This window comes from Lolium rigidum, chromosome 3, assembly GCF_022539505.1.
Source record: "Lolium rigidum isolate FL_2022 chromosome 3, APGP_CSIRO_Lrig_0.1, whole genome shotgun sequence".
Taxonomy (NCBI): domain Eukaryota; kingdom Viridiplantae; phylum Streptophyta; class Magnoliopsida; order Poales; family Poaceae; genus Lolium; species Lolium rigidum.
Window position 1 is genome coordinate 169558260 of NC_061510.1, and position 24449 is coordinate 169582708.

The following is a 24449-nucleotide window of genomic DNA, read 5'->3' on the forward strand; positions in this document are numbered from 1 at the left end:
ACGCCACTTGTCAGCGCACGGAGTGGCGTGGGGCGCTCTCGCGGAAGGCGCGCCTTTTCTAGTGTTTTCGAAGTATATTTGACAACATATGAAACACATGCCTACAACGAAGAAGAACATGAGCTTGATGTCGGGGTTTGATTCCTGGCAAAGAGATTTGTGGATGGCGGGGGCTTGTGATCACGAACCGATGGGCAAACAACCTCAAGGCACGCACGATATATACAGGTTTAGACCCCGGTTCGGAATTTGGTAACAACTCTACGTCCTTTGTGGGCTTCATTGTATTTAGCGTGAGGTGCTCAAATAATATAGTGGGTTGTTCCTGTTAAGGTGCTAGCCGGAACTTACTATGGACGATGGCTAGGAGTCTAGCCGGCGTATTGGTCTGTTCCGGCTGGGAACAAACCTCTATATGGAGTGAAACTGATGGAGGTGATCTAAGAGTCTAAACTATGAACTACTTCTTCTCCAACTCCGATAAGCTTCTCGCCGGAGTCTTCGAGCTTCTGGTGGGTAGATTGGTACGTAGATGGCCCGTGAGTGTTTTCTAAAAACCTTGGCCCCTTCTTCTTCGCTGGATGCTCCTTTTAACCTCGACCATGGGCACCACAGTATGGCAGAGGGGTTACCGCCGTTGGGATGGCAATGCTGAACTCCTTGGCTGCTATTGTTTCTCTTATCAGCGGCCTAATGGGGGTCTAGTACTGTAGATGACGCCGGGGCATACGGCCTGGGACTCCTTGTTTGGCAACACCGCTCGAAGGGGCTGGATGTGACTCAACGGGGAAGTCAGTTCCTTTCTATGCTGCGAGGAAACTAGGCCCGGATGGTGGGTCGTACGGTCTGGCCAGTACACATGTCACACGTCCCATCAGCGGCGTGGACTTTCGAGAAGTGGGCCCTTTACTGTTTATAGTTAACACACCTTGTCGGTCGCTCCTAGGAAGGCTAGCAGGCACATAAGGCTTCCGGCTTAGCTCTTGTCCAGCCAAGGGCCATTTGCCTTAGAAGGCTACTAAAATTCTTACTCCTATAGAGATCCGGTTACCCATAACCCTGACAGTTTTAGAGATATTAACATTAATTATGAGCTATGCTATGTTTATGACTATCCATGCAACACCCTAATATTATTCATATGACTACATATTTTAATTTGTTTGCTTCATTTTCATAATTTTACTTGATTAATACCCGGTAACTCATGCTTCCATTTTATTTGTTGCAGTCACGTGAACAACCACATTCCCTACACTCGCTAGTGATAAATCCTATCAAGCAAGTACCAAGTGTATTCCAGTTCATAGTATTGATCGCAACAACAGTCGCTTAACTACAAATGAGCTGGGACTCTTAAGTGCGGAGTGTTATTGCAAGTGACTCTCTTACCAACAAGCACGACTCAAAGTTAATATGGAATTCAAGAAAAAAAAATGTAGCAGTCTACTCCACAGAAGTAGAATAACATGTAAAATATATAAAATCTACCTTGTTATCCCCAACACCACCAAAGTAGGTGTGACAACATTAGTGAATGAAAAGAAAATATAACATAAAAACAATAGTAAAAGTTTTTTATTTTCAAAATAATGGAGTGCGGAAATTTAAAGCACTAGTAAAGTAAAGGCATTTGTTATGTGAGAAAATGGACCGAGATTTATGGATTCACTTGATCTCCTAGTAAAATATGGTGGCATAAGATAACAAATATGCAAAAAAAAAATGACAAGTACAAGATGCAACTTCATGATTGTCGAGTATGATTGCATGCCTATGGACATCACGTCCAAATAGCAAACATACACTGCATCCACAGAATTATGAAGACACCTAAACAAAAGTAAACTGCAGTATGTCGTAGTTTAGGTTCAAAGTATAAAGCATTGTCTTAAATTCTTTGACATGAATTTGAGCATCAGTTGGTACAACGGGGTATCTGAAGAAGGTTCCATGTTAACTCGAATTTACAATGAGCTAATCTCACTACAAGATTCACTACAACTAACACAGACGTTCCATACATCTCATGTTCTATTTCCTTGATAAATATCACATGTTTGAAAAATACTCAAAAGATTAAATAATAAACTTTGAAAGGCATATAACCGAAAATGACTCAAACATGTTTAATTCCTTCAAGCATATGCAAGTGCTTCTGTTTTTCTTTTTTTGTATTTCCTAAATTGACAGGGCGGGCAGACGCATGTGTTGGTAACTAGTTGCAGCAATCGCGCTTTGTGAACTCTTTGCAATGGCTTCTTTATTAACCAAGTTGCAGATGAAGTACCATTGTTGCATCCAACAAAAAAGTCCGATATGCCATTCAACTGTCTATAAAGAATGATAATTTCACTTAAAACCAGGCAATCCAGAATCGATTTGTATTTTTCATGAATTGGAGGTTTTACATCACTATTGCACAGCACAGAAGAGAAGTAGTGGACATGAGGAAATAACTGATTTTAAACATGTCTATCAGCATATGATGGTTAATTGGTTTCCGATACAAGTGACCGGACGGATATACAAAGTAGAATCTGAAGAACGCAGAGTTGGATAAGATGGACCCTTTTAGTAATTTAGGCACTAATAATTCATGTCTCCAACTTCTGCAATTGATCCAGCTCAAGATCATGGGCAATCAATATGCATTGATACAGCTAAGGAAAGCGCCTCAAAACATCGTACAACACTCTAGCAAGGGCGAAAAAAGGACTTGGATAGCAAACACCTCAACTTAGTGCTTCTGTTCACAAAGCTGTCACATGATGGCGCAACCACACCTGAAATCTTTTGTCTTCTTGGCTGCTCTTTTATCTGCTAACAGTTCACAGGAAGAAATTAAATAAAACAGTACGAGATAAAACTGCATCACCTTGCAGAGCACAGAAAACTTACCAGACTGTTTGTCTTGAGTCGGGGCACGGACTACTACATGCATAGTTGTCATTCCAGAGAAGTCACATATCGGGCTTTTGCATTCTGAGAGGGTTCTATTATTCTCCAATATCTTCCCAGCGTTGATAAGCTTGATGTCATTCACAGTCCTTGGACCTTTTTCCTTATCTGTTAGAAATGCAAGCTTAATATGCAGAATTGTAAAATGATGAAAAGTGATATTCATCAATTAGCCAGTCAAAGAGTTAGTTAGCATATCAACACACATGCACTTGATCGATTGTGTTCAGGTTGAAGAAGCTAAAGGACATGAGAAAGCCATAATGGTTGTTCCCTTCCTAATATTGTCTATGATTAGCAGCAAACTCGCTGCATGCTGCCTTATTTAAGTCATTATTCAATAGAAATTATGCAACTTCATCAAGCAACAGGTTTTTTTTCTATCATGATGATATTCTATATCATAAAAGATAACCCGACAAAGATGAACAAATATTAATTTGGTCTTCATGGTGGATCTACGGCACAACTTGTCAGCATCGATGCTTGCGACCAATGCTATTTCATATTGTTACTTTTTTAGTTCCATAAATACTTGATGAAAGGTCAAACATGGCATAATGTATGCACCCCAAGCTTAAATGGTCTGCCAAGTACCACAAATTATGATCTAACTACCATGTTCAGACAACGGTATCCATGTTCAATGGGAATTATCAAGAACTAAGTGTCAATCCAGCAGCATGCTCAGTATGCTCTGTTGCTAATCTGGATGGGGCTCAGAGTTGAGTCACAGAGACTGAGCAAAGTACCTATAGACTATAGTATCATTACAGCAATTTAATGAGTTATAATCAGTAAAAACATACAAAAATGTGCAAGTTAAATGGTAGCCCACTTTGGACTGGCCTCCAGAGAAACCCAACTGGTTGCCAGATGAATTCCAGCTGAACATTGCTTATAAATCATCCATTTAATATTGGTTCAGCCCAACTTTTAGCTGGCCTCAGCCAGGATATCATCATCAGATAGAAAGTAGAAACTGGCCTAGGTTTTTTGGAGAACTAGACATGACAGCTGTTCACAGAGACTTTCCATCTTACATTTATGTAGGAAAACTGGAACCATACCGTTCAAAGTTGGCACTTCGGAAAATGCCGTTGGCTGTGGTCCCACGGGACACTGAGACATGCAGTGGCGTCTTCCAGTGGAAACTACAGACTTAATTTTTTTTTCTTAAACATACATACTTTTTTGCGGGGCTCTTAAACATACATTTTTTTTTCGATAAAGGGAATATATTAATATCAAGAAGATACCAATTACACCCAGCCTCTGCAACAACGCACCACCCTAATGGCACTACGGATGCACACAGCCAAAAAACAAGAAAAGAAAACTAAGAAACAAAAGTCCCGCTACAGTATCTCGGGCCTAACAACAGCAATACATCCACCGCCAAGACAACACCTGAATTACAGACTCTCCAAAAACGACGCCTCCAAGAAGGAAACAGTGCTCAAACACCGTCATCGTCCGATCAAAGATCTCTTAGAAAATACTGACATCTACATACTGACATCTATTAGAAAATAGTTGACTGTATTCCGGTGGAAACTACAGTTCAGCGGGAAATAAACTGAGTATTTTACGCCATACGCATGTCCATAAATAGTTTTATCTAGTTACCAGTTCTGTCTTGCTAACTGGATCCATAATCCATTTTTGACACTGATGTACCTCAAATTTCTGGAGATAAAAAAATCACAAGAAGCATAACTGCTAGTTCAGGAAGGTGTGCAAACCTACTCTTTGTGTCAGACTCACAATAGTAGTGTAGTCCACCTAAAGCTTATGTGCCCTCACAGACAATCAAGCTAGTACTGGTGTGTTTCTTCTTTCTGTGGTCAAAACACAATAATAACATAGTTCCTGGTTGTCTAATGTTGTAATGTTGGTTATATTTCCAAAAGATTAATAGACATTGACACTATTAGCAAGTATTGTCAATCTGCGCTATGGCTTGTAATGGACATACAACCTCAGAGCCTTTTCATAATAATTCAGCTGATTAAACTTCGCGTCCAATCTATAGCGGCTCTCCATGTATTATTTCTTCATCGCATTTCAGCATTTCACCATAACCAAGAATGTAAAACTCATCTAAAATAAAGATTGTAGAGCTCTTGTACAGCTTGTCAAAACAAGGGATGAAGACGGTACTAAAGCAAATGGTAGGTACTAGGTAGGTGAAACTCAGAGATGATTAAGAAAAAATATGGGAATACTGGTTCTAGTTATTTTGAATGAAGCATGTCACACCAAAAACACTGCTAGCCTAGCAAAGTTGTGAACAGCTACCAGTCAAGAACAGTACCAACTACATCAGCGGAAGAGCAGCACATTTCTGAACCAAGGCTGCTTTCTCACCTGCTCCACAGGAAGCTCCTATCTTCCCTTGAACTTTAAGCTCTCATCTACTTCCCTACCCACTTTGCAGTTCTAAAAGAATAGCTGACATCTGTTCTACAGCCCTTCCACATGCATACATACTCTAGTCTAGAAGAAAACATTCATACTGGTGCGATCATTTCAACTTCACCATGGCACAGATTGACATTAGTCAAAACAGATTGAACTGAAGTGATCAAAGAATAGTGCTTCCCATGGTGATGCAATTGGTGAGGGAGGCAGAAGCCCCAATAATTGGTTCTATTGGCCTCTGATGGCGACGGCACTACCGGTGCACATATCAAGGTTGAAGATTCCAAGCTAAATAATATTGCCCGTTGTAGGGAGAGAATCGATCCGAGAGAGCGACCGCCACACAAATACTAATCACTCAACTCTACAGCCACTCACCGTTGCGAAGAACCAATCTTTATTATCGTCACTCTCGTCGACACGGACAAAGAAAGACAGTAACGGCAAATAGGTAGCCAGAGTGAGGAAGGAAACCTTTGGGCCATTGAGCGACGATGGTCTCCTTGAGGGTGGCGACGGTGGACGCCGCCGGGTACTGCTTGGGCCCGATGTCGGTGCCGTCCGGCAGCCGGAACTTGATCTCGAACTGTTCTTGCATCCCGGACATCTTCCCCCTGCAGAGAGAGGAGCCTCTCTTTAAACTGCTGGAATCGAAAAAGAAAGAGGGGACATATATACAAACAGTCATTAACCAGGCATGAGAAATCAATTTGTTACCGGAATCAGCCGAGGAAGAAAACACCGGCGCCGAATCAACCAAAGGCGCTCAGGAATCTCGGAATCTCGGTTGGTGAGGGCTCCGGTTTCTTGGGCCAAGAAATGGATCAAGAAGCCAACGCAGGGTGGCGCGGACGGACCATAGGAGGACTCCAGGAGAACATCAATAGGCGAGACGAGACGCTCCCCCTCGGAGAAGAGAAAGAAAAGAGAAGCAAAGCAAAGCTAGAAGTGGAGGAGGTGATTGTGGGGAGGGGTCGGTGGGTCAAACATGGGTCTGCTGGGCTGCGGCGCAAGCGCAGAGCATCTGCACGGACAGGATGGAAAGGGAGCTCGTCTCGTCTGGGCTCCTCAGCCAACACTAGACCGCGGTACCAGCCGAATCCTCCTGGGGGAAACAGACGAGAGTTGCCTGCCGAGGATCTGCGACGGAGCTGCCCCACTTTTATTACTACCTGCCTCAAATAAACTATTAAGTGCTTTAATCATGCTTGATGTATACTCCTTTCATGCCATAAACCGTCAATTTAACCAACTTAATATATAGATTATACAATACAAAAAATTATATTATTAGAAAATATAACGTCCAAAGTATCAGATGATTTTTGCATATACACAATGCATTAAATTGATTAAATTTACGATCTAGAAATATCGTAAGATAGAGTATAGTCGGCATGGAGGTAGTAGAAAGGTTATTCAAATTGGTATAGTCGATAAAATAATTAGGAACAATACTTACTAGCATTTGTGTTCTGAGTCCCTCAAAAAGGGAAAAAAATGTATTCTGGGAACCAGAAGCATATGCTATAGTGCCTAGTGTGGGTTTATGCAGTTGAGCAATAGGGAAATTATTCGCTACAACAACATGTCATGCGTGTTTTCATTTCATCACAGAGTATGCTTAGAATCAATAGAGAAGTTTCCTTTTGCGAATAGAACCATGGGCATTATGAGAAACATCAAACAATACAAAACATCTCAATAAAAAGGAAAATTATAACGAAATTCTTGAGATGCTCTTCGTCTTCAACCTCTAGACTGTGTCGATGCCGTGCCGCCGCCGCTCCTCCCTGAGATGGTCTGACATTGTTGGTTGCGAATGGGAAGTCACCGAACCGTCAAGAAGACCACATCCGCCTCGGAGACGAAGAAGAATCTTATGTAGTGGAAATGCCTCACAATCTTCCGTTTTATGCTTGCGCTTAAGGGAAGAAATGTTCTTGGTGCATGTAAGCCCCGGTGAAAGGGCATTTTCCCTCTCATGTTTTCGTATTAATGACAATGGTGTGCGTTGAAGTGTGACAGATAGGTTTATGAATGTCAGAAAGTCAGTTTGTTGATCTGTGAAAAATATCGAAGAGAATACGGATTCTAAATGATGTTAAGATGCATGAACTGTAAGGGTACTTTGCCCCTATGTTTGTTTTTGGTAATTGATGATAATTCCTATGGACTAATGTTTCCATTGAGTTTTTGTTTGAAGAAATAGTCCATAGGTTTTGCTTGAAGACCATTTGTTGGATTCAAGATAGTTGATGTCAAGAGAGAAGCTTTGGCTCTAAGTTGGTGTCACAATCCTCTAAGCCTCATGAGTTGAGCTATTGGTGACCAAGACCTAGGGTATGTAATCAACTGAAGTGTTCCGGCTTGAATGAAGCATGATCGCTGTCATCAAGGTCAAGCGGGAGGGGGTTAAATTCTCCCACCCTCTTATGGTGTGGGTCACGATGTGAAAAGGGAACTCGAAGACGAAGTTCGGAAAAGCGTGACAAGGCAGTCTCCCTTTTTTGGTTTTTTCTCTAGTATAGGACCCCACACTATTAAGAGGGGGTCGGAGTCGTTATTTGGTTCTTTGGCTCAAATTATCTCCTCTCTAATCCTATTCGCTTGGCATCTCTCCTACATAATATTTCGCCTTTCATTTGTCATATCTTCGCCACCAAAATATTTCGTCTTTGGCTTCCATTTTATTCTCCTTAATATTTCGCTCTTGCTCTCTCCAAAATTCGTCTTTGTAGCTTTATTGGAATTTGAGAGAGAAGGATTTGAGCATCTTTGTGGTGTTTTTGTCATTGCATTTGGTGCACCGGTTTGACTTTTCCACGGTGATACGTGGAGGTGAAAGTTTGTAAGATATTCACTTCGGGAGCTTGTTCTCGGAGCTTGTTCCTCTTGGGTCTTTGGACCCTAGACGGCTTAGTGGTCTTTGTGGTGTTCTTGGGGACTCCAATTAAGTTGTGGAGATTCTTCAAGAACAGACTTGGTGGAGATTTATTGGGAGCCTCCAATTAATTAAGTTGTGGAGATAGCCCCGAGCTTTGTGCGGATTCGGTGACCACCCTAAGGTTCCATAGTGGATCGAGGTCTTCCCCTTTGGTGGGAAGGGTCGAGGAGCGTGGCGTTTGGAGTGCTTTGTCCTCCACGCCTCTCCAACGCGGACTAGCACTCGCAAGAGTTTGAACTTCGGGATACATCGTCATCTCCGCGCCACCTCGGTTATTCCTATACCCGAGCTATTTACTTATGCACTTTACTTTATGATAGCCTTCGTGCTTGAAGTTATATATCTTGCTATCTCATATTTTCTTGTATTACTTAGCATAAGTTGTTGGTGCACATAGGTGAACCCTAGTTATATAGGTTTTGTGTTTGACAAATTAAACGCTAGTTTTATTCTGCATTTATTAAGTTATAATCGTAAAAAAATTAAACTGCCTATTTACCCCCCCCCCCTCTAGGCGGCATCCGTGTCCTTTCATACATGTTAGGGTTCCCTTATATGGGCTAGTTATTGTATCACACGCCATGTTCGTGGGCTTTGGCTGAAAATGCTTCTTGGGCTTCATGGGCCTCTAGTTAGACTGCACCCGATATAGTAGCAGTTCGTACCCGATAGGGTATGCCCACATCAATAGCCCCTGAGTGTATAGGGGTGACAAGGGATTAACTTGTCAATGCCTACAAGTTATAGACTAGGGTTTTGCGGAAACTAGAGGGAAAGTAGATCTCGAAGGTTTGAGCCGAAAAGATACTCGACTGGTGAAAACTAGGGTTTGTGTTGACAATGATTCGATCCTTTCTTTCTTCCTCGGCTCCCCCTTATATAGGAGGCGGAACCGAGGCTTTCGTATCGTACATGTTTCAAAATAGCGAGAGACTCTTTGAGTTCGTCCCGTACAATTACAAATCTCCTCATTCCTAATATATCTCCATCTTCCATATCGACGCTTTATTGGGCTTCCGGACTTTGTAATCTTTGGGTCATGGGCCGTCTGTAATCCCCGGGTACCTTCTTTGGCAGGCTCATTCGGGATGCGTAGCCCCCGAGATTTTGCTTGAATCATAGAGTCGAGTAAAATCTCCATCGTAAAGTTAATTCATAATTTCTTCGAGTCGCCACACATTTTCTCTAAAATATTTATATTTTTTCTCTAAAATATTTATATTTTGCGTAGGGATAATGGTAGATGGGGCTGGTTCATTTGACGGATCATGTACCAGTTAACTTCTCTTGTGGCAAACCCGCGAAAACCTACTTCAAGGTCAAGTCCCTGGACTTGACCTCGGTATACTGGCGTGATTCGACATGTGCCGCTTAAGGTCTTACCATGAACCGAATTCCAGTCATATTTTATCAAGTACTTAATGCGTCCGCTAGGATTTTTCTTCGCGTCTGTTGACACGGATAAAGTAGTAGAGCGCATTCGGGTGTGATACCATGCCTCAAGGACAGATCCTGGGGACTTACCTTCGTAAAATATTACGGCAACCAGAATTTTCATCGCGGCGGACGCGCTCTGGGGATATATTGTCGAGTGCCTTTCTCGGCTGTTGGAATCACTAATTTCTTCGAGACGTTGACGATAATATCTTGATCACCCGATGGGAGTACATGGCGAGTGATAGGTAACTCGAAGATGTACGACAATGATTTCTCGCTTTATCTTTTGTCTTGCCATCTAGTTTTTCCTTCTTCTTCTCATGTTTTATGAGGTCGCGACCAGCGCTCCCGATGGGAGTAGCCCCCGAGGCTACAGACGAGTGCTTGCACTTGGGTGTAGGCTCAACTCGTAGTGCTTATACCTTCTATATTTCTGGACTTGCCGCTATTTTTCTTTATTTTTATTTTTATAGGGTGTGCGACCAGCTCTCCCAATGGGAGTAGCCCCCGAGGCTACAGGCAAGTATTTATACTTGGCTGTAGGCTCAACCTTTGCTACTGTAACCAACTCTATTTTTTGTCTTTTGGCTTAATCTCTTATCAGAAGCATGAACAATACTTCTGATAAGAGTAGCCCCCGAGCATATGAACAAATCCTCGGATTTGGTCATAGGCTCCCGAAGTTTCTTTGTTAGATGACTCGAATTTTCTTCGTCACTATCTTGGATGAAGCCACTCGAAGTTTTCTCTTTGACGACATCATTCCTGATGATTGCCACGATTATCTCCTCGGGAAAACACGGCTCCTGTCACTACACTGAGACGTGGGTCCAGAGTTCTGCGCCGTTGACACGTTACGCAAGTTGGGGGCACACGTCGTCCGTAATTTCCGGCACACGCGTAGTAACTCCTGTCCATTAACTTCACGCTGAAAAGACCGTTGTAACCTTGTGGACACGCGTAAGGCTTAAGATGCATTTCCTTTTCATCCAACAACGCGACGGATCGGCTCCTCGCTATAAAGCCACCACATGTTCTACCTTTGCCCCTTCGCCGCGCCGCACATCTTCTTCCTCTCTCTGCATCCGCCATTGCTGTTCCTCTGAGCTCCTCGAGCCCTCGCTCTCTTTCGCTCCTCTGCTCCACCAAAGCGCGCCCCCATGCCGCCGCGCACGAAGCTGACCAAGCACATAGCTCCGGGCACCAACGCTCCGATGGACAAGGGCTGAGGTCTCTGGATGGGAGCGATCCAAGATCTCCAACCAGGACCAGAGGACCCTCAAGAAGCTTGGCCTGCTGAAGAAGCAGGACTTGATGATCTTTCCTGGCGACGAGAGCTTCCCGCGTCCTCCTATCATATACCGGGTAACCTTCATTGACCACCTCATTCGCGGCCTCTCCACCCCTATCCACGAATTCCTTCGTGGTCTTCTCTTTGTCTACGAGATCCAGCTACACCAGCTGACCCCAAACTCCATCCTCCACATCTCTATTTTTATTACTTTGTGCGAGTGCTTCCTCGGCACCCATCCTCATTGGGGCCTGTGGAAGCGTATTTTCTACCTTCGGCGCAACAATTCCCGCAACATCGTCTACAATGTGGGCTGCGTTTGCATCTGCGTCCGACCCGACGTCGACTATTTTGACGTCAACTTCTCTGACTCCATCCACGGGTGGCGCAAAAGATGGTTATACATCCAGGACGAGTACGAAAACTCTCAGGATTATGGCATCGCTCCCTTCGAAGCTACCGAAGAAATTCTCAGGCGCTGATCTTGGGACACAGAGGTCACTTCCGAAGAAAAGGTGGCCACTGATGCCTTGATGAAGCGCATCCATCAGCTCCAAAACACCAATGGCGAGGAACTCTCGGGTTTTCAGATAACTTCTTACTACCTTAGCATCAGGGTGCAGCCTCTGAAGGCTCGCAAAAAACCCCTTTGGATGTACTCTGGCGAGAAATATGTTGATCGTTTGTCCAAGGATCTCTCTGTGAAAGACTTGGAGAAACTCATCCGACGTTTTTCCTCCTTGATCAAAAAACACTAGGTTTCGTCCTCTTGTCGCGTGGAGCCATACAACGCCTCCCACGCTCTTCCCGAAGTAAGTGTCTCCTTTGGTTTAAACTTTGTCTATGTTTATCGACTACTGTTGCATTTTCTCGTGTTCTTACTTTCCTGCCTTTACTTAATGTTGCACAGAACCACCCAATTCTCTTTTGGGTTTTTTGTTCTCGTGCCCCTGGTTCGTTAGTTGTGCTCAGTTTTCCCCAGCCTCTTAACTTTTCCTCAGTTTTCCCCTCCCTCTAGTTTGAAACCCGTCGCAGACGCTCGGACGGGAGGGTTGCCATCAGGTCAGAGGCCTTACCGTTACCGTTAATCTGACGAGTGGGGCTGCACAGAGGGCAGTTTCTCTCTGACCATCTCGTGCTGACGGATAGCCATCCATCTGTCGCTGACGCGTGGGCCGTTTTATTTCCTGATTGTATACGCGGTGCTGCCAATGACAAATGAGGCCGCTCTATAGGGCTGCCATAGCCAATGACCAGTGGGGTCGTCTATTTTTTAGGAAAAGTCATATATTGCCGCTCTGTGGGGCTACCGCAGCCAATGACCAGTGGGGTCGTCTATTTTTTTAGGAAAAGACATATATTGCCGCTCTGTGGGGCTGCCGGAGCCAATGACCAGTGGGGTCGTCTATTTATTTATAGAAAATCATATATTGCTGCTCTGTGGGGCCTCCGCATCTAATGACCGCTGGGGTCGTCTATTTATTTAGAGAATATCATATAGAGCCGCTCTGTGGGGCCGCCTCAGCCCATGGCAGGTGACTATTTTCGCAGCTTAATAAAGTGAATCTTATGCTAAACATGGTGCATCCCGACGGTGACCTAGCAGTGGCGGCGAGCATAGCCGTTCTGACCATGCCGATATCGGCATCGGCATCGTTTGGAGGCTGTGGTGCTCGAATCATGGTGGAAATTACGATATTATTTTTTACATGCATAATATATAGAAAATAGCTAGATCTCTAAATCGATGCATATGAAGCTACATATATATTCTTGGTCATAATCCCCTTATCTAAAGGGGATGGATGCATGGCTTCACGTCGTCGTCGCTTTCATCGTCAGTATCTTCGTCGTCTGAGTAGTAGTACTTCCTGCATATTGTTCCATCGAACACCTTCACTGTGAGCACATCATCGCCTTCATATTTGAAGTGTACGAAGCAGCCGAAATCCACACCGTGCGCGATGGCGAAATTCTTCCAGCCCTTGGCGAGATACATCCGGCCTTGTCCGTCAAATAGGACCTCCACGGTCCAGAGACGAGGACCGCAGTCAGCTGCTCGCAGATACACCTTAGCTGGCTCCTGGCCGTCAAGATAGTCCGCAAACTTTTTTGGGAGTGCCTGCAAAGAGATCGAGCGCCAATCGTTTGAAACTAAAGGTTTTTTAGAAGATGCCCATAATTAATCACATGCATCATATATGTGGGAACGCATACGTACCTTCTTGACCAAAGGGTCTTCATAGACGACGATGAAGAACTCCTCTATGATCAATGGCAGTGTTGACGGTGGTGGTGGCAATGATGATGATCCACCACCCCGGCCACCCCTTCCCCTTCCCTTCCGGTCCGCGTCCGAGACGTGGAAGCCATGGAAATGGATCAAGTGTATGTGAACGAAGAAGAGAGAGGCAGAACCTATTGACACAAGGGATGGCCGTTGTGAGTGTTTATAAGGGAGAGATGACCGTTGTAGGGGTTTACACAATAAATTAAGGAGGAGGTGACCGCTGTAGGGGTTTACACAATAAATTAAGGAGGAGATGACCGTTGTGGGGGTATATATCTCAACAAAAAAGTAATGCGGACTATCTTGACGGAAATTGAACTTCGTGATATAGTTTATCATTTTACCGTGAAAAGTAATGCCTAAAAGAAATGGTAATTCGTGATAGTTTATCATTTTACCATAATGGCTACAAGAAATCGGTGATTGTTCATCATTTTTTTGCATGAAAAGTAATGGCTACAACAAATCGGTGATGGTTTATCATTTTTTTTGCGTGGAAAGTAATGGCTACAAGAAATGGGTGATGGTGTATCATTTTTTGCGTGAAAAATAATGGCTACAAGAAATCGGTGATGGTTTATCATTTTTTGCGTGGAAAGTAATGGCTACAAGAAATGGGTGATGGTGTATCATTTTTTGCGTGAAAAGTAATGGCTACAACAAATTGGTGATGGTTTATCATTTTTTGCATGCAAAGTAATGGCTACAAGAAATGGGTGATGGTGTATCGTTTTTTGCGTGAAAAGTAATGGCTACAACAAATCGGTGATGGTTTATATTTTTTGCGTGAAAAATAATGCCTAAAAGAGTTTATAATTTAGCTCGTGAAAAATAATGCAGAAAACCAAACTTTAGCGTACTGGGTAACCGCCCTTTAGCATACATAGAGGGTGGAAGCTAACCGCCGACAGAGAGAGAGGGTGGTAGCCCCGACCAGAGAGAGAGATAGGGGTTATCCTGCCCGTTAAATCATACGATCAACGGTCGGCGGGCACGATCCGCGTGACATGGGCTAGACCAATCAGGGCAATGTTGGTCGTCTGTGAGAATTTATGAATGAAGAGGGCAAAACTGAGTAGTATCAAGAAACCAAGGGCAAGTGAGTAGTAAACAGACTAAGGGATTCAAATATGAGATTTAAAAAATAGAAAATGCGTGTTTTGTACAATGAAACCCATCTTGGCCTACCTCAAACTATTTGCAATACAAATATACATGAGTGTGAAAATTATGGCCTCATTTAGACAAAGTATGTTTTGGGGAAAGCTGTTTTGGGTAGGGCTTATTGTGGAAAACCATGCACCTTCATAGCTACTAGGTGATTTGAGAAGTGGCAATTTGTGGTAAAACTTGATTTATCTATGATTTGAGAAGTGGTAATTTGCGGTAAAGACTCCATGAGTAAGTGCCACTCCTTTTCGGAATTTTTTGCACATTAAATAACTCATTTAACTAGTTAATCTCATTTGTTGACTCTCTGTTGACCAGCCAATTGAGGGTAAAACTGAGTATATTGCACTAGCCAGTATTAGCACTCAAGGGGAAAACTGAACACACAAAAAATGCTAGTATATGACTCGAGCATATACCTGAGTATATCTAAATTTCCAGGGTTAGACTCGAGGACGCGTGTTGCGGTGCAGAAGTGGAAGACGTGCCATTGTTGACGCGTGTCGCGGTGCAGACGTGCAATAGTGGACGCGTAGGACGCGGGTCGCATTTAGGACGCGGGTCACATTTAGGACGCGTAAGCCCCTCTCTCCCTCCCTCTGCACACAGTACGTCTCATTCTTGCTCATGCACGAAACCATGCCTCTCACGTCCCATCAACTTCTCCAAATCGAAGGAAAAAAACCCCAACCGCCGTACGAGCGCTCCCCTGCCGGCGATGGAGAAGAAGAATGCGCCGGCGGCCATCGCCCCCGAGCCCATCGCCTCCGAGCCCGTCGCATCCGAGCCCATCGCCTCCGAGGGCGGCGCATCCATGCACGGCGCCTCCGTGAACTGGGCCTCTCTCATGGCTGACGGACCACTTCACAAGATCGGAGAATGCTTACTGGCGAATGAGGAGTACGTCGATACCTACTCTGCTATGAGGCAAGTCTGTAGAAATTGGCGCTCAGGTTTACCTGAGCCCGACGTGCACCTGCACGAATGGATCATGGTAGACCACGCCCTTCCACGCGCCGCTGAGTTCACCTTCCTCCAACTCGGCACATCCCGCTACGTCACCATAGATTTATCGGAAGTTCGTGCAAGGTTCAAATTCCTCCATATCTATCGGGTGAATCTATTCTTATTTTCAATCTTAGTGCTGAATGTTATCTTCATCAATATATTTTAGATACTACTTCGTCGGCTTTTGCCGTGGCGTCATCGTGCTTGCCCAGAAGAACCCGCCGCACAAGATACGGCTTCTGAATCCACTCACAAAGACATCGAACACTATGTTTGAGGCGCAGATGCCATCTGTTTTTCTGGATTCAGTCGTTGTAATCAAATCCCCGACTATGGTCTTCGTTTCCGCACATTACCCAAATGAAATTGGTTGGGTCGATGAGAGCACTCCAACTAAGGATATATATGAAGATTGGGGAGAAGGAAGATTTTCGATCGAGAACCATGGTCTGTGTTGCATTACCCCGTTCAATGGTGAACTGTATGCAATATATGTGGACAATTTTGAGTCCGGAAGATTAGTGTGCACCAATGTACAGTTGCAGCAGCGCGCGAGCACTGTCAAGATGGAGACACTAATTTCATTTCCATAACTTGGAAATGACAAGTTCTACCTTGTGAAATCGGATGGTGATCTGCGGCTTGTGTTGTTGGACAACATGCTTTTGGAGGACCAACCATTGGTGTACCGTGTGGACACTCAGAGCCGCTCTCTCCATCCGGTCAGTAACATTGGCAGTCATACCTTCTCCATGCATTATATCCGGTGTATCTCCGTCGACACCAGAGTGCACCCGACATTTCGACCTGGCTACATCTACTACGCGGATTTGGATTATATCAGAGAGTACTTTCATGATACAAAGGCCTGGGATGAGTGGTCACGATATGTGGATCGAATAGGAAACTACGGTCTGAGAAATGAACACAAGCCATACCGTTTGGAGGATGTATTGGCCGCACACTGCAGACGGAAGGAGTTCAATGAATATTTCCTTGGGATAATGCACGAATGGAGCGACGAAGAAATATATGAGGAATGAAGAACAAATTCATGCATCCTAGGGTATCCTAATCTTCTTGTTGGCCATACATTACGTGTGTCTTGTATTTTTTTTCAGCTTAGTTTGTCGTAAAAATTAACAATGTTATTGGCTGCTTTTGGCTGTTGTATGCAGTTTATGTATTATACTTAGTTTTCTGATTATGTTGTTGTGAATTTATCATATACTAGCTTCTAGATTTGCTGCCATATTGGGCCAAAAACGAGGGCCAAAAGGCATAAATAATTGAGGAAAGACATAAATAGAAGCTTCTCTAGATTTGATACTAATTTGGTGAAAAAGATAGAGAGAGAAAGAGGGGAAATGTGCTCTTAAAAATGCCAATTTGGGCCGAGAGAGACAAAACCCAGCTCTCACGTACAACCAAACACAGTCTCGTGTTGTTCCACGCGGTCCCTTCCTACCAACCCCACACGACGCGGCCCCACAGATGACGCGGCCCCACACGTCAGCACGGAACGTTCAAATAAACGGATTCCTTCCGTCCGAGCTCCTTCTGCGGGTTTCAGACAAACGCTTGGGGAAAACTGAGGAAAAACTAAGGGGCTGGGGAAAACTGAGTACAACTAAGGACCGGAGGGCACGAAAATAGAAATCCCTTCTCTTTTCTCTTCCCCCACTCCCTGAAGGTGGAGAGGTAGATGAGCGATCCGTTGTCACCTACGACTCGCAAGAAACCTCTCGTCCTGAGAGTGAAGTCGCGGGTTCTCCAAAATCCGCGGCGTCCTCCGAAAAAGAGACCGAGTCGGAACATTCTGACTCTGGCCGCTCCATCTCTCTCCTCCTCTCGCCGTTTCTCCTAGGCGCAAGAGGAAGAGAGATGATGTAGAAGATTCCGGCACCTCCAAGCCTACTGACTCGGCTGCCGAAGAAACTTCACCTGAAGAAGAGGGTGCCTTTGACCCCTATGATGACGTTGGCACCGTTAGCTCGTGAGTCACTTTATTTTTATGTTTTATCTAACTCCTTTTTATTCGAATGCTCATTTTTCTATATTAACAGCTCCGAAGAGGGAGAGGAAAAGGAAGAACCCGCGGTTCATGGTACGACTCCGACGAGCACGTCCAATACCATGGTTCTTTCTGAAGAACACCGCACTGTCGCGGAATCTTCACCTCCCCCTCAACAGAACGTGGAAACGTCGACTCCTATGGCTAGCCCCCGAGCCCCCTCGCTGAAGAAAGCAAGGATTGCGGATGGCGATAGTCATGAGATTGTTGCGGGGGGTTCCTCGAATCCTTCTTTGGATGATGTAAGTCTTCTTTTTCTTTGACTCGCTGTTTTGTATTACTCGTCCATTTTTCTCTTGCCGTCGGTATCTTTGACCGTTTGACGAATTTTGCTTCTTCTCGACTTTCTTCCTGACTTGTACTCTTTACAGCCTCTGTTCCAGGATCGTGCCGCTCAAGTCCGGGAGTTTTTTTGACTTCTGCACTAGTACTTTGGCCATGGTGTACAGCGCTATGTTTCCTAGGAATCCTCAACCTGCAAATCTTCCTGATTTGTTGAAAAAATTCAAGAACGTACATCAGATCCATGACTTTGTGAAATCTCAGCTGATGGCCGGCGCGAGGTTTGCTTTGATCTGGTTGAAAATTTGTCACCCAAAACTGGATCTGAACAATGTTATCGACCTCTGCTACTCCAAGTAACGCAGAGGAGAAAAAACATCGACAAGCTTAACGATGCGGTGACACACATTGCTGAAAAAAAATGATTGAGGAGCTTCTAAGGGTGGATACTACTTTCTTCCAAGAATATCATTATGTGGATGCCCTGGATGCTCCTGCTGAGGGTGAAAAAGTGACCATAGATGATTTGTTATAGATGTTCATCTTCTTTTCCTTCTATTGTGCTCGATTCTGAGACAGAGTGTAAAGTCTGTATATGGCGAGTCATATGTGTTGTAAACATTATTGCGAGACTCATGTATAGTCAAAGCACGTTTGTGTATGTTTTTTTTGTTTTCTTCTAGCCCCCGAGTGTTTCGGTGGCGTATCTATGTTTATTATTCGCGAGGTTTTTTAACCAAGCCTATATTTTGTGAGAGCCGAGTATATATTGTGAATTCTTCGGGTTCGAGCCTCCGAGTCTTGCGAGAAAAATATATATCACCACTATTTTTACTATATTACAGCATCGCAAGCCCGCCTCATTAAAAACCTTTCAGCCCCACTCGGTGCCCTGAAAGGAAAAGAGTGCGTCTGAAAACTTGCGAGCTTTTCATTACAATGTGTGCTTACATATTGTATACTATTTTGGTTTCTAAGCGTAGAAACATCGGAGCTGCGCCATGTTCCATGCGTTTGATTCTTCCTTCCCTGTCTACTTGTCCTTCAATCTGTATGCTCCTCCTGGAATTACTTCGGTGACGATGTATGGTCCTATCCATGGAGACTCGAATTTTTCATGGCTATGCTGTGTGATTCGAAGAACTAGGTCGCCAACTTGGAAAGACCTGGGTCGCAAACGTCGACTATGATAGTTTTTGAGGTTCTGCTGGTACGTGGTTACTCTTGACAATACTTCATCCCTTGCTTCATCGAGTGCGTCGACATCATCTTCCAACGCCTTTCTCGAAGTTTCTTCATCGTATTCTGCGACTCTTGGAGAATTGTGCTCTATTTCTATCGGGAGTACCGCCTCGACTCCATGGACCAAAAGAACGGGGTTTCCTTATTTGCTCGTATTGGGTGTCGTCCGTATGCTCCATAAAACGCTGGGCAAATCATCAATCCAAGTATGTCGCGCTTTCTCTAGTGGTGTTAGCAGCCGCTTCTTGATGCCATTGCAGATAATGCCGTTTGCTTTATCGACTTGACCATTAGTTTGCGGGTGCGCCAGCGATGCGAAGTGTAGTTTAATTCCTACTTCTGCGCAGTAGTCCTTGAATTCTAGAGAAGTGAAGTTGTTACCGTTGTCTGTAACTATACTGTTATGGATGCCAAATCGAAAGACTATCCCCTTGACAAAGTTTACCGCCGATGTTGCGTCTGCCGAAGTTACTGGTACTGCCTCGATCCACTTGGTAAATTTGTCGACATCTACGAGCAGATATACGTGTCCTCCTGTCCAGGACTTGCCCACCATATCAAGCCCCCATTGCGCGAAAGGCCACGCCAATGGTATTGGCATCAACTCTGCTGCCGGTGAATGAGGTTTAGCCGCAAATCTCTGACACACATTGCACGTGCGTACTATATCTTTTACATCTTCTACTGTTGTCAGCCAATAAAATCCTTCCCGAAAAGCTTTGGCTGCTATTGCTCGACTGCTTGCGTGATGGCCGCATACTCCCTCATGTATATCTTTCAGTATAACTCACCCTTTATCTGGTGTAACGCACCTCTGCAATACTCCTGAGATGCTCCGTTTGTATAGTTCTCCCTTTACCACAGTAAATGCTTTGGATCGTCGAATAACCCGTGCTTCTACCGGATCTTCGGGTATCTCTTTCCTTGTGATGCATTGCACGTAAACCTTCATCCAAGGAACTTGTATCATCATTACTTCTTCTGGTTCTGCTTCGTCTTCTGATGTATTCGTTTCTTGAGATGCTGGAGCCCCCGAGCCTTCCTTGGCCTTTTCTTTTTTTCTTCGATTGTTTTAGATCTTTCTTCACCTTAGTTGATCTCTCACTTATCTCCTCCCAGAAAACGGCAGGTGGTATTGGCAGGCGTTACGAGCCGATGTTTGCCAAAACGTCGGCTTCGTCGTTGCTAAGCCTGCTGATATGATTAACTTCGTAGCCATCGAAGAGTTTCTTGAGTTCATTGTACACCTCCTTGTATGTTATCATACTATCATTGACTGCATCACACTTGTTCATCACCTGTTGAGCCACCAACTGGGAGTCACCGAAGATTTTTAGTCTGGTTGCGCCACACACATTTGCCATCTACATCCCGTGTATGAGGGCTTCATATGCTGCCTCATTGTTGGGCGCGTTGGGGAACGTCATCCGCAGTATATACTTCATTTTTTCGCCTTGAGGTGATACAAGTATCACGCCTGCGCCAGCTCCTTGCAATCGCTTGGATACATCAAAGTTCATGTGCCAGGTACTCGACAAATCTGGGGGTCCCGTATTTTGCAATTCCATCCACTCAGCCATAAAGTCCGGCAGAATCTGCGACTTGATCGCCTTTCTTTTTTCATATGTGATGTCCCGAGGGGAGAGCTCGATTCCCCACAGGGAGACACGTCATGTGGCTTCTGGATTGTTTAGGATGTTCTAGAGGGGTGCCTCATTGACTACTATTATCGGGTGTGCCGAGAAATAGTGCCACAACTTTCTTGTTGTTGTGAATACTCCATATGCGAGTTTCTGATATTGCGGGTACCACTGCTTGGATGGCGATAGTACCTCGCTGATGAAATATACTGGCCGCTGAACTCCATGAATCTTTCCATCTTCTTCTCGTTCCACCACGAGGACTGTGCTGACCACCTGAGGTGTGGTCGCGATGTATAGCAGGAGAGGTTCTTTATCTTTCGGAGCCACCAACACTGGAGGTGTCGAGATTGTGCGCTTAAGATGCTCAAAAGCCTTGTCTGCTTCTTCGTTCCACTCGAATTTTTCTACTTGCTTGATGAGCGCGTAGAAAGGCAGCGATTTTTCTCCTAATCTGTCGACAAACCTGCTTAAATCTGCGACACGGCCTATCAGCTGTTGTATCTCCTTGAGTTTCGTTGGTTTCCTCATTGTTACGATAGTCTGTATTTTCTCGGGGTTTACCTCAATTCCTCTAGCTGATACCAAGTATCCGAGGAGTTCTCCCGCAGGAACACCAAAGGAGCATTTCGTCGGCTCCAACTTGAGGCGAAACTTGTCGAGGTTGTCGAAGGTTTCTCTGAGATCGTCAATCAAAGACGATCCTTGCTTTGTTTTTATGACGACATCGTCGATGTATACTTGGACGTTCTTGCCAATCTGTGTGGCAAGACACTTCTGCATCATCCTCCGATAAGTAGCTTCTGCGTTTTTCAACCCGAAGGGCATTGTTCTGTAGCAAAACACGCCATACGGTGTAATGAAAGCTGTTTTGACTTCATCTTCTTCTTTTAAGCAGATCTGGTTGTAACGAGAATACGCGTCCAGGAAGAAAAGACGTTCACATACCGATGTGGAGTCGATGATTTGATCGATCCTCGGGAAGGGGAAATGATCCTTGGGACAATGTTTGTTGAGACACGTGAAGTCGACGCACATGCGAAGGATATCAGTGTTTTTCTTGGGGACCAAAACTAGGTTAGCGACCCATGTGGCCTCGGTGTGTAATTCCTCAATGAAATTTGCTTCTCGAAGTCGATTGATTTCTGACAGCATAGCTTTGCGGTTTGGCTCGGAGAAACGCCGCAAAGGTTGTCGGATTGGTCTAGCTCTTGGATCTGGATTGAGGGGGTGCTCGGCAAGTTCCCTGGGTACTCCTGGCATGTCAGCTGGACACCATGCGAAGATTTCCCAGCGCTCACAAAGGAACTTGACGAGTGCACTTTCCTATGCCTATCCATGTTTGTTGCGATGGCTGTCGTCTTTTTGGGATCTGTCGGGTGAATCTGCACTTCCTTAGAGTTTTTGGAGGTGTCGAAGGTTTGGTCTTTGAGTGGCCTTCCTATGTCGGGTAGCACATCATAGTTGGTGGTGAACTTAGATGCTGCGTACTCAGCCTGCATCCCGAAAGTTTCGGAAAGCCTATGAAAATCCTTGTCGCATTTATCTGCCATTGCGAAACTTGCTTTCACTGTAATTGGGCCGTTAGGACCAGGGATTCTCCACAACAAGTATGTATAGTGCGGCACAACCATGAATATGGCATACACGGGTCGTCCCAATATAGCATGATACTGTGATGGAAAGCCGATAACTTCAAACTCCAGCTTCTCTCTTCTGAAATTTTCTCGAGTTCCAAATTGTACGTCGAGATTTACCTTTCCCAAAGGATAGCTCGGCTTCTCCGGTGTGATGTCGTGGAAGCGCGTGTCCTTGGGTGTCAAGTTTTCCAATGAGATATCCATCTTTCTCAATGTATCCGCGTACATGAGATTCAGACTGCTCCCTCCGTCGACGAATATGCGCGAAACCTCGAATCCTGCAATCACCGATGGTAAAATCATAGCTGCTTTCCCTGGTCGTGGAACTTGAGGCGGGTGGTCTTCTTGAGTGAACGGTATGTCTTGGTCTGACCAATTAAGGTACTCTATGGTTGGTGGTGGCATCTTCTCTGCCATGTATACCTGTCGCGAAATTATCTTTTGCGCCCTATTCGAAGGTCTACCTTTTTGGATCATCGACACCGCTCCCGTTGTGTCAATGTAAGGGCTGCTATTTGTTGGGGCTACCGCCAACTGCAAATGATGTCGATTTTCGTTAGTAATTGCGGGTGGAGGTGGAAGATGAATCTCACTCCTTGGCCCCTGCGGGTGCCCCCTATTTGTTGCCTGAGAATTAGTGTGTTCCGCATATCTATGCCGAGCCTGAAAAGTTCGGCAATCCTTCTGAAGATTGCCTGACTGTCTTTTTCCTTCATTGTCGAGATAAAAGTGCATGTGGCATGGCCCGTTCAGAAGTTCTTCGGGTGATATATTGTATGGCCTCTGGAATCTTGGCCGATTATTTTGCCTGCTGGAGCTTGGCGCGTCTCTATGATCATTGCGCCGCTCATTGCTCCTTTGATAATCATCCCGATGATTTCCTCCACTGTTTCCTCGGAAGCCAACCGCTACTTGGCTGGGACCGTCATAATCTAGAGAATTGTCGAGAAAAACGTCGCCTATTTTGGTGGTTGTTTCTGTTGCGGTCTTCCTCAGGTGACTTGTGCCTTTTGTTTTGAACAACATCTTCGCCATCCACCCAGCGACCCGCTATCTCCATGAGCCCTGCTATTGTTTTCGGGTTGGACCTTCCCAAATCCTCGATTAAGTCTTTTCTTCGGATCCCTGCAACAAACGCATCTATTGCTTTTTCATCAGATATGTTCTCTGCCGATTTTTTTTATGATGATCCATTGATACGTCTCCGACGTATCGATAATTTCTTATGTTCTATGCCATATTATTGATGATACCTACATGTTTTATGCACACTTTATGTCATATTCGTGCATTTTCTGGAACTAACCTATTAACAAGATGCCGAAGTGCCGGTTCTCGTTTTCTGCTGTTTTTGGTTTCGAAATCCTAGTAACGAAATATTCTCGGAATTGGACGAAACGAAGACCCGGGGGCCTATTTTTCCACGGAGCTTCCGGAAGACCGAAGAACATACGAAGTGGGGCCACGAGGTGGCCGGACCACATGGCGGCGCGGCTCGGGGGGCCCGCGCCGCCCTATGGTGTGGCCCCTCGTCGGGCCCCCGACTCGCCCTTCCGCCTACTTAAAGCCTCCGTCGCGAAACCCCCGATGCGAAAAACCACGATACGGAAAACCTTATTGAGACGCCGCCGCCGCCGATCCCATCTCGGGGGATTCCGGAGATCTCCTCCGGCACCCCGCCGGAGAGGGGATTCATCTCCCGGGGGACTCTACACCGCCATGGTCGCCTCCGGAGTGATGAGTGAGTAGTTCACCCCTGGACTATGGGTCCATAGCGGTAGCTAGATGGTTGTCTTCTCCTCATTGTGCTTCATTGTTGGATCTTGTGAGCTGCCTAACATGATCAAGATCATCTATCTCGTAATTCTCTATGTTGTGTTTGTCGGGATCCGATGGATAGAGAATACCATGTCATGTTAATTATCAAGTTATTACATATGTGTTGTTTATGATCTTGCATGCTCTCCGTTACTAGTAGAGGCTCGGCCAAGTTTTTACTTTTAACTCCAAGAGGGAGTATTTATGCTCCATAGTGGGTTCATG

General features: G+C 44.9%; 2 protein-coding genes across 3 annotated transcripts in view; both read right to left on the reverse strand.

Annotated features, from left to right (window-relative positions):
* Positions 1-24449, reverse strand: part of LOC124702677 (chaperone protein ClpB2, chloroplastic) — a 32883-nt gene that overhangs the window by 7653 nt on the left and 781 nt on the right. The window lies entirely within an intron of this gene.
* LOC124702678 (membrane-anchored ubiquitin-fold protein 1) lies at positions 2449-6506 on the reverse strand. Of its 2 annotated transcripts, none has more exons than XM_047234841.1 (4): positions 6103-6506; positions 5860-5999; positions 2902-3069; positions 2449-2823 (listed from the first exon to the last, which is right to left on the reverse strand). In XM_047234841.1, the coding sequence occupies exons 2-4, from the start codon at positions 5990-5992 to the stop codon at positions 2765-2767; spliced, it is 360 nt and encodes a 119-aa protein (XP_047090797.1). In that variant the 5' UTR covers positions 5993-5999; positions 6103-6506; the 3' UTR covers positions 2449-2764. The 2 variants fall into 2 exon arrangements, with proteins under 2 accessions (XP_047090797.1, XP_047090798.1); XM_047234842.1 differs by having other exon boundaries at positions 2449-2820; positions 6103-6496.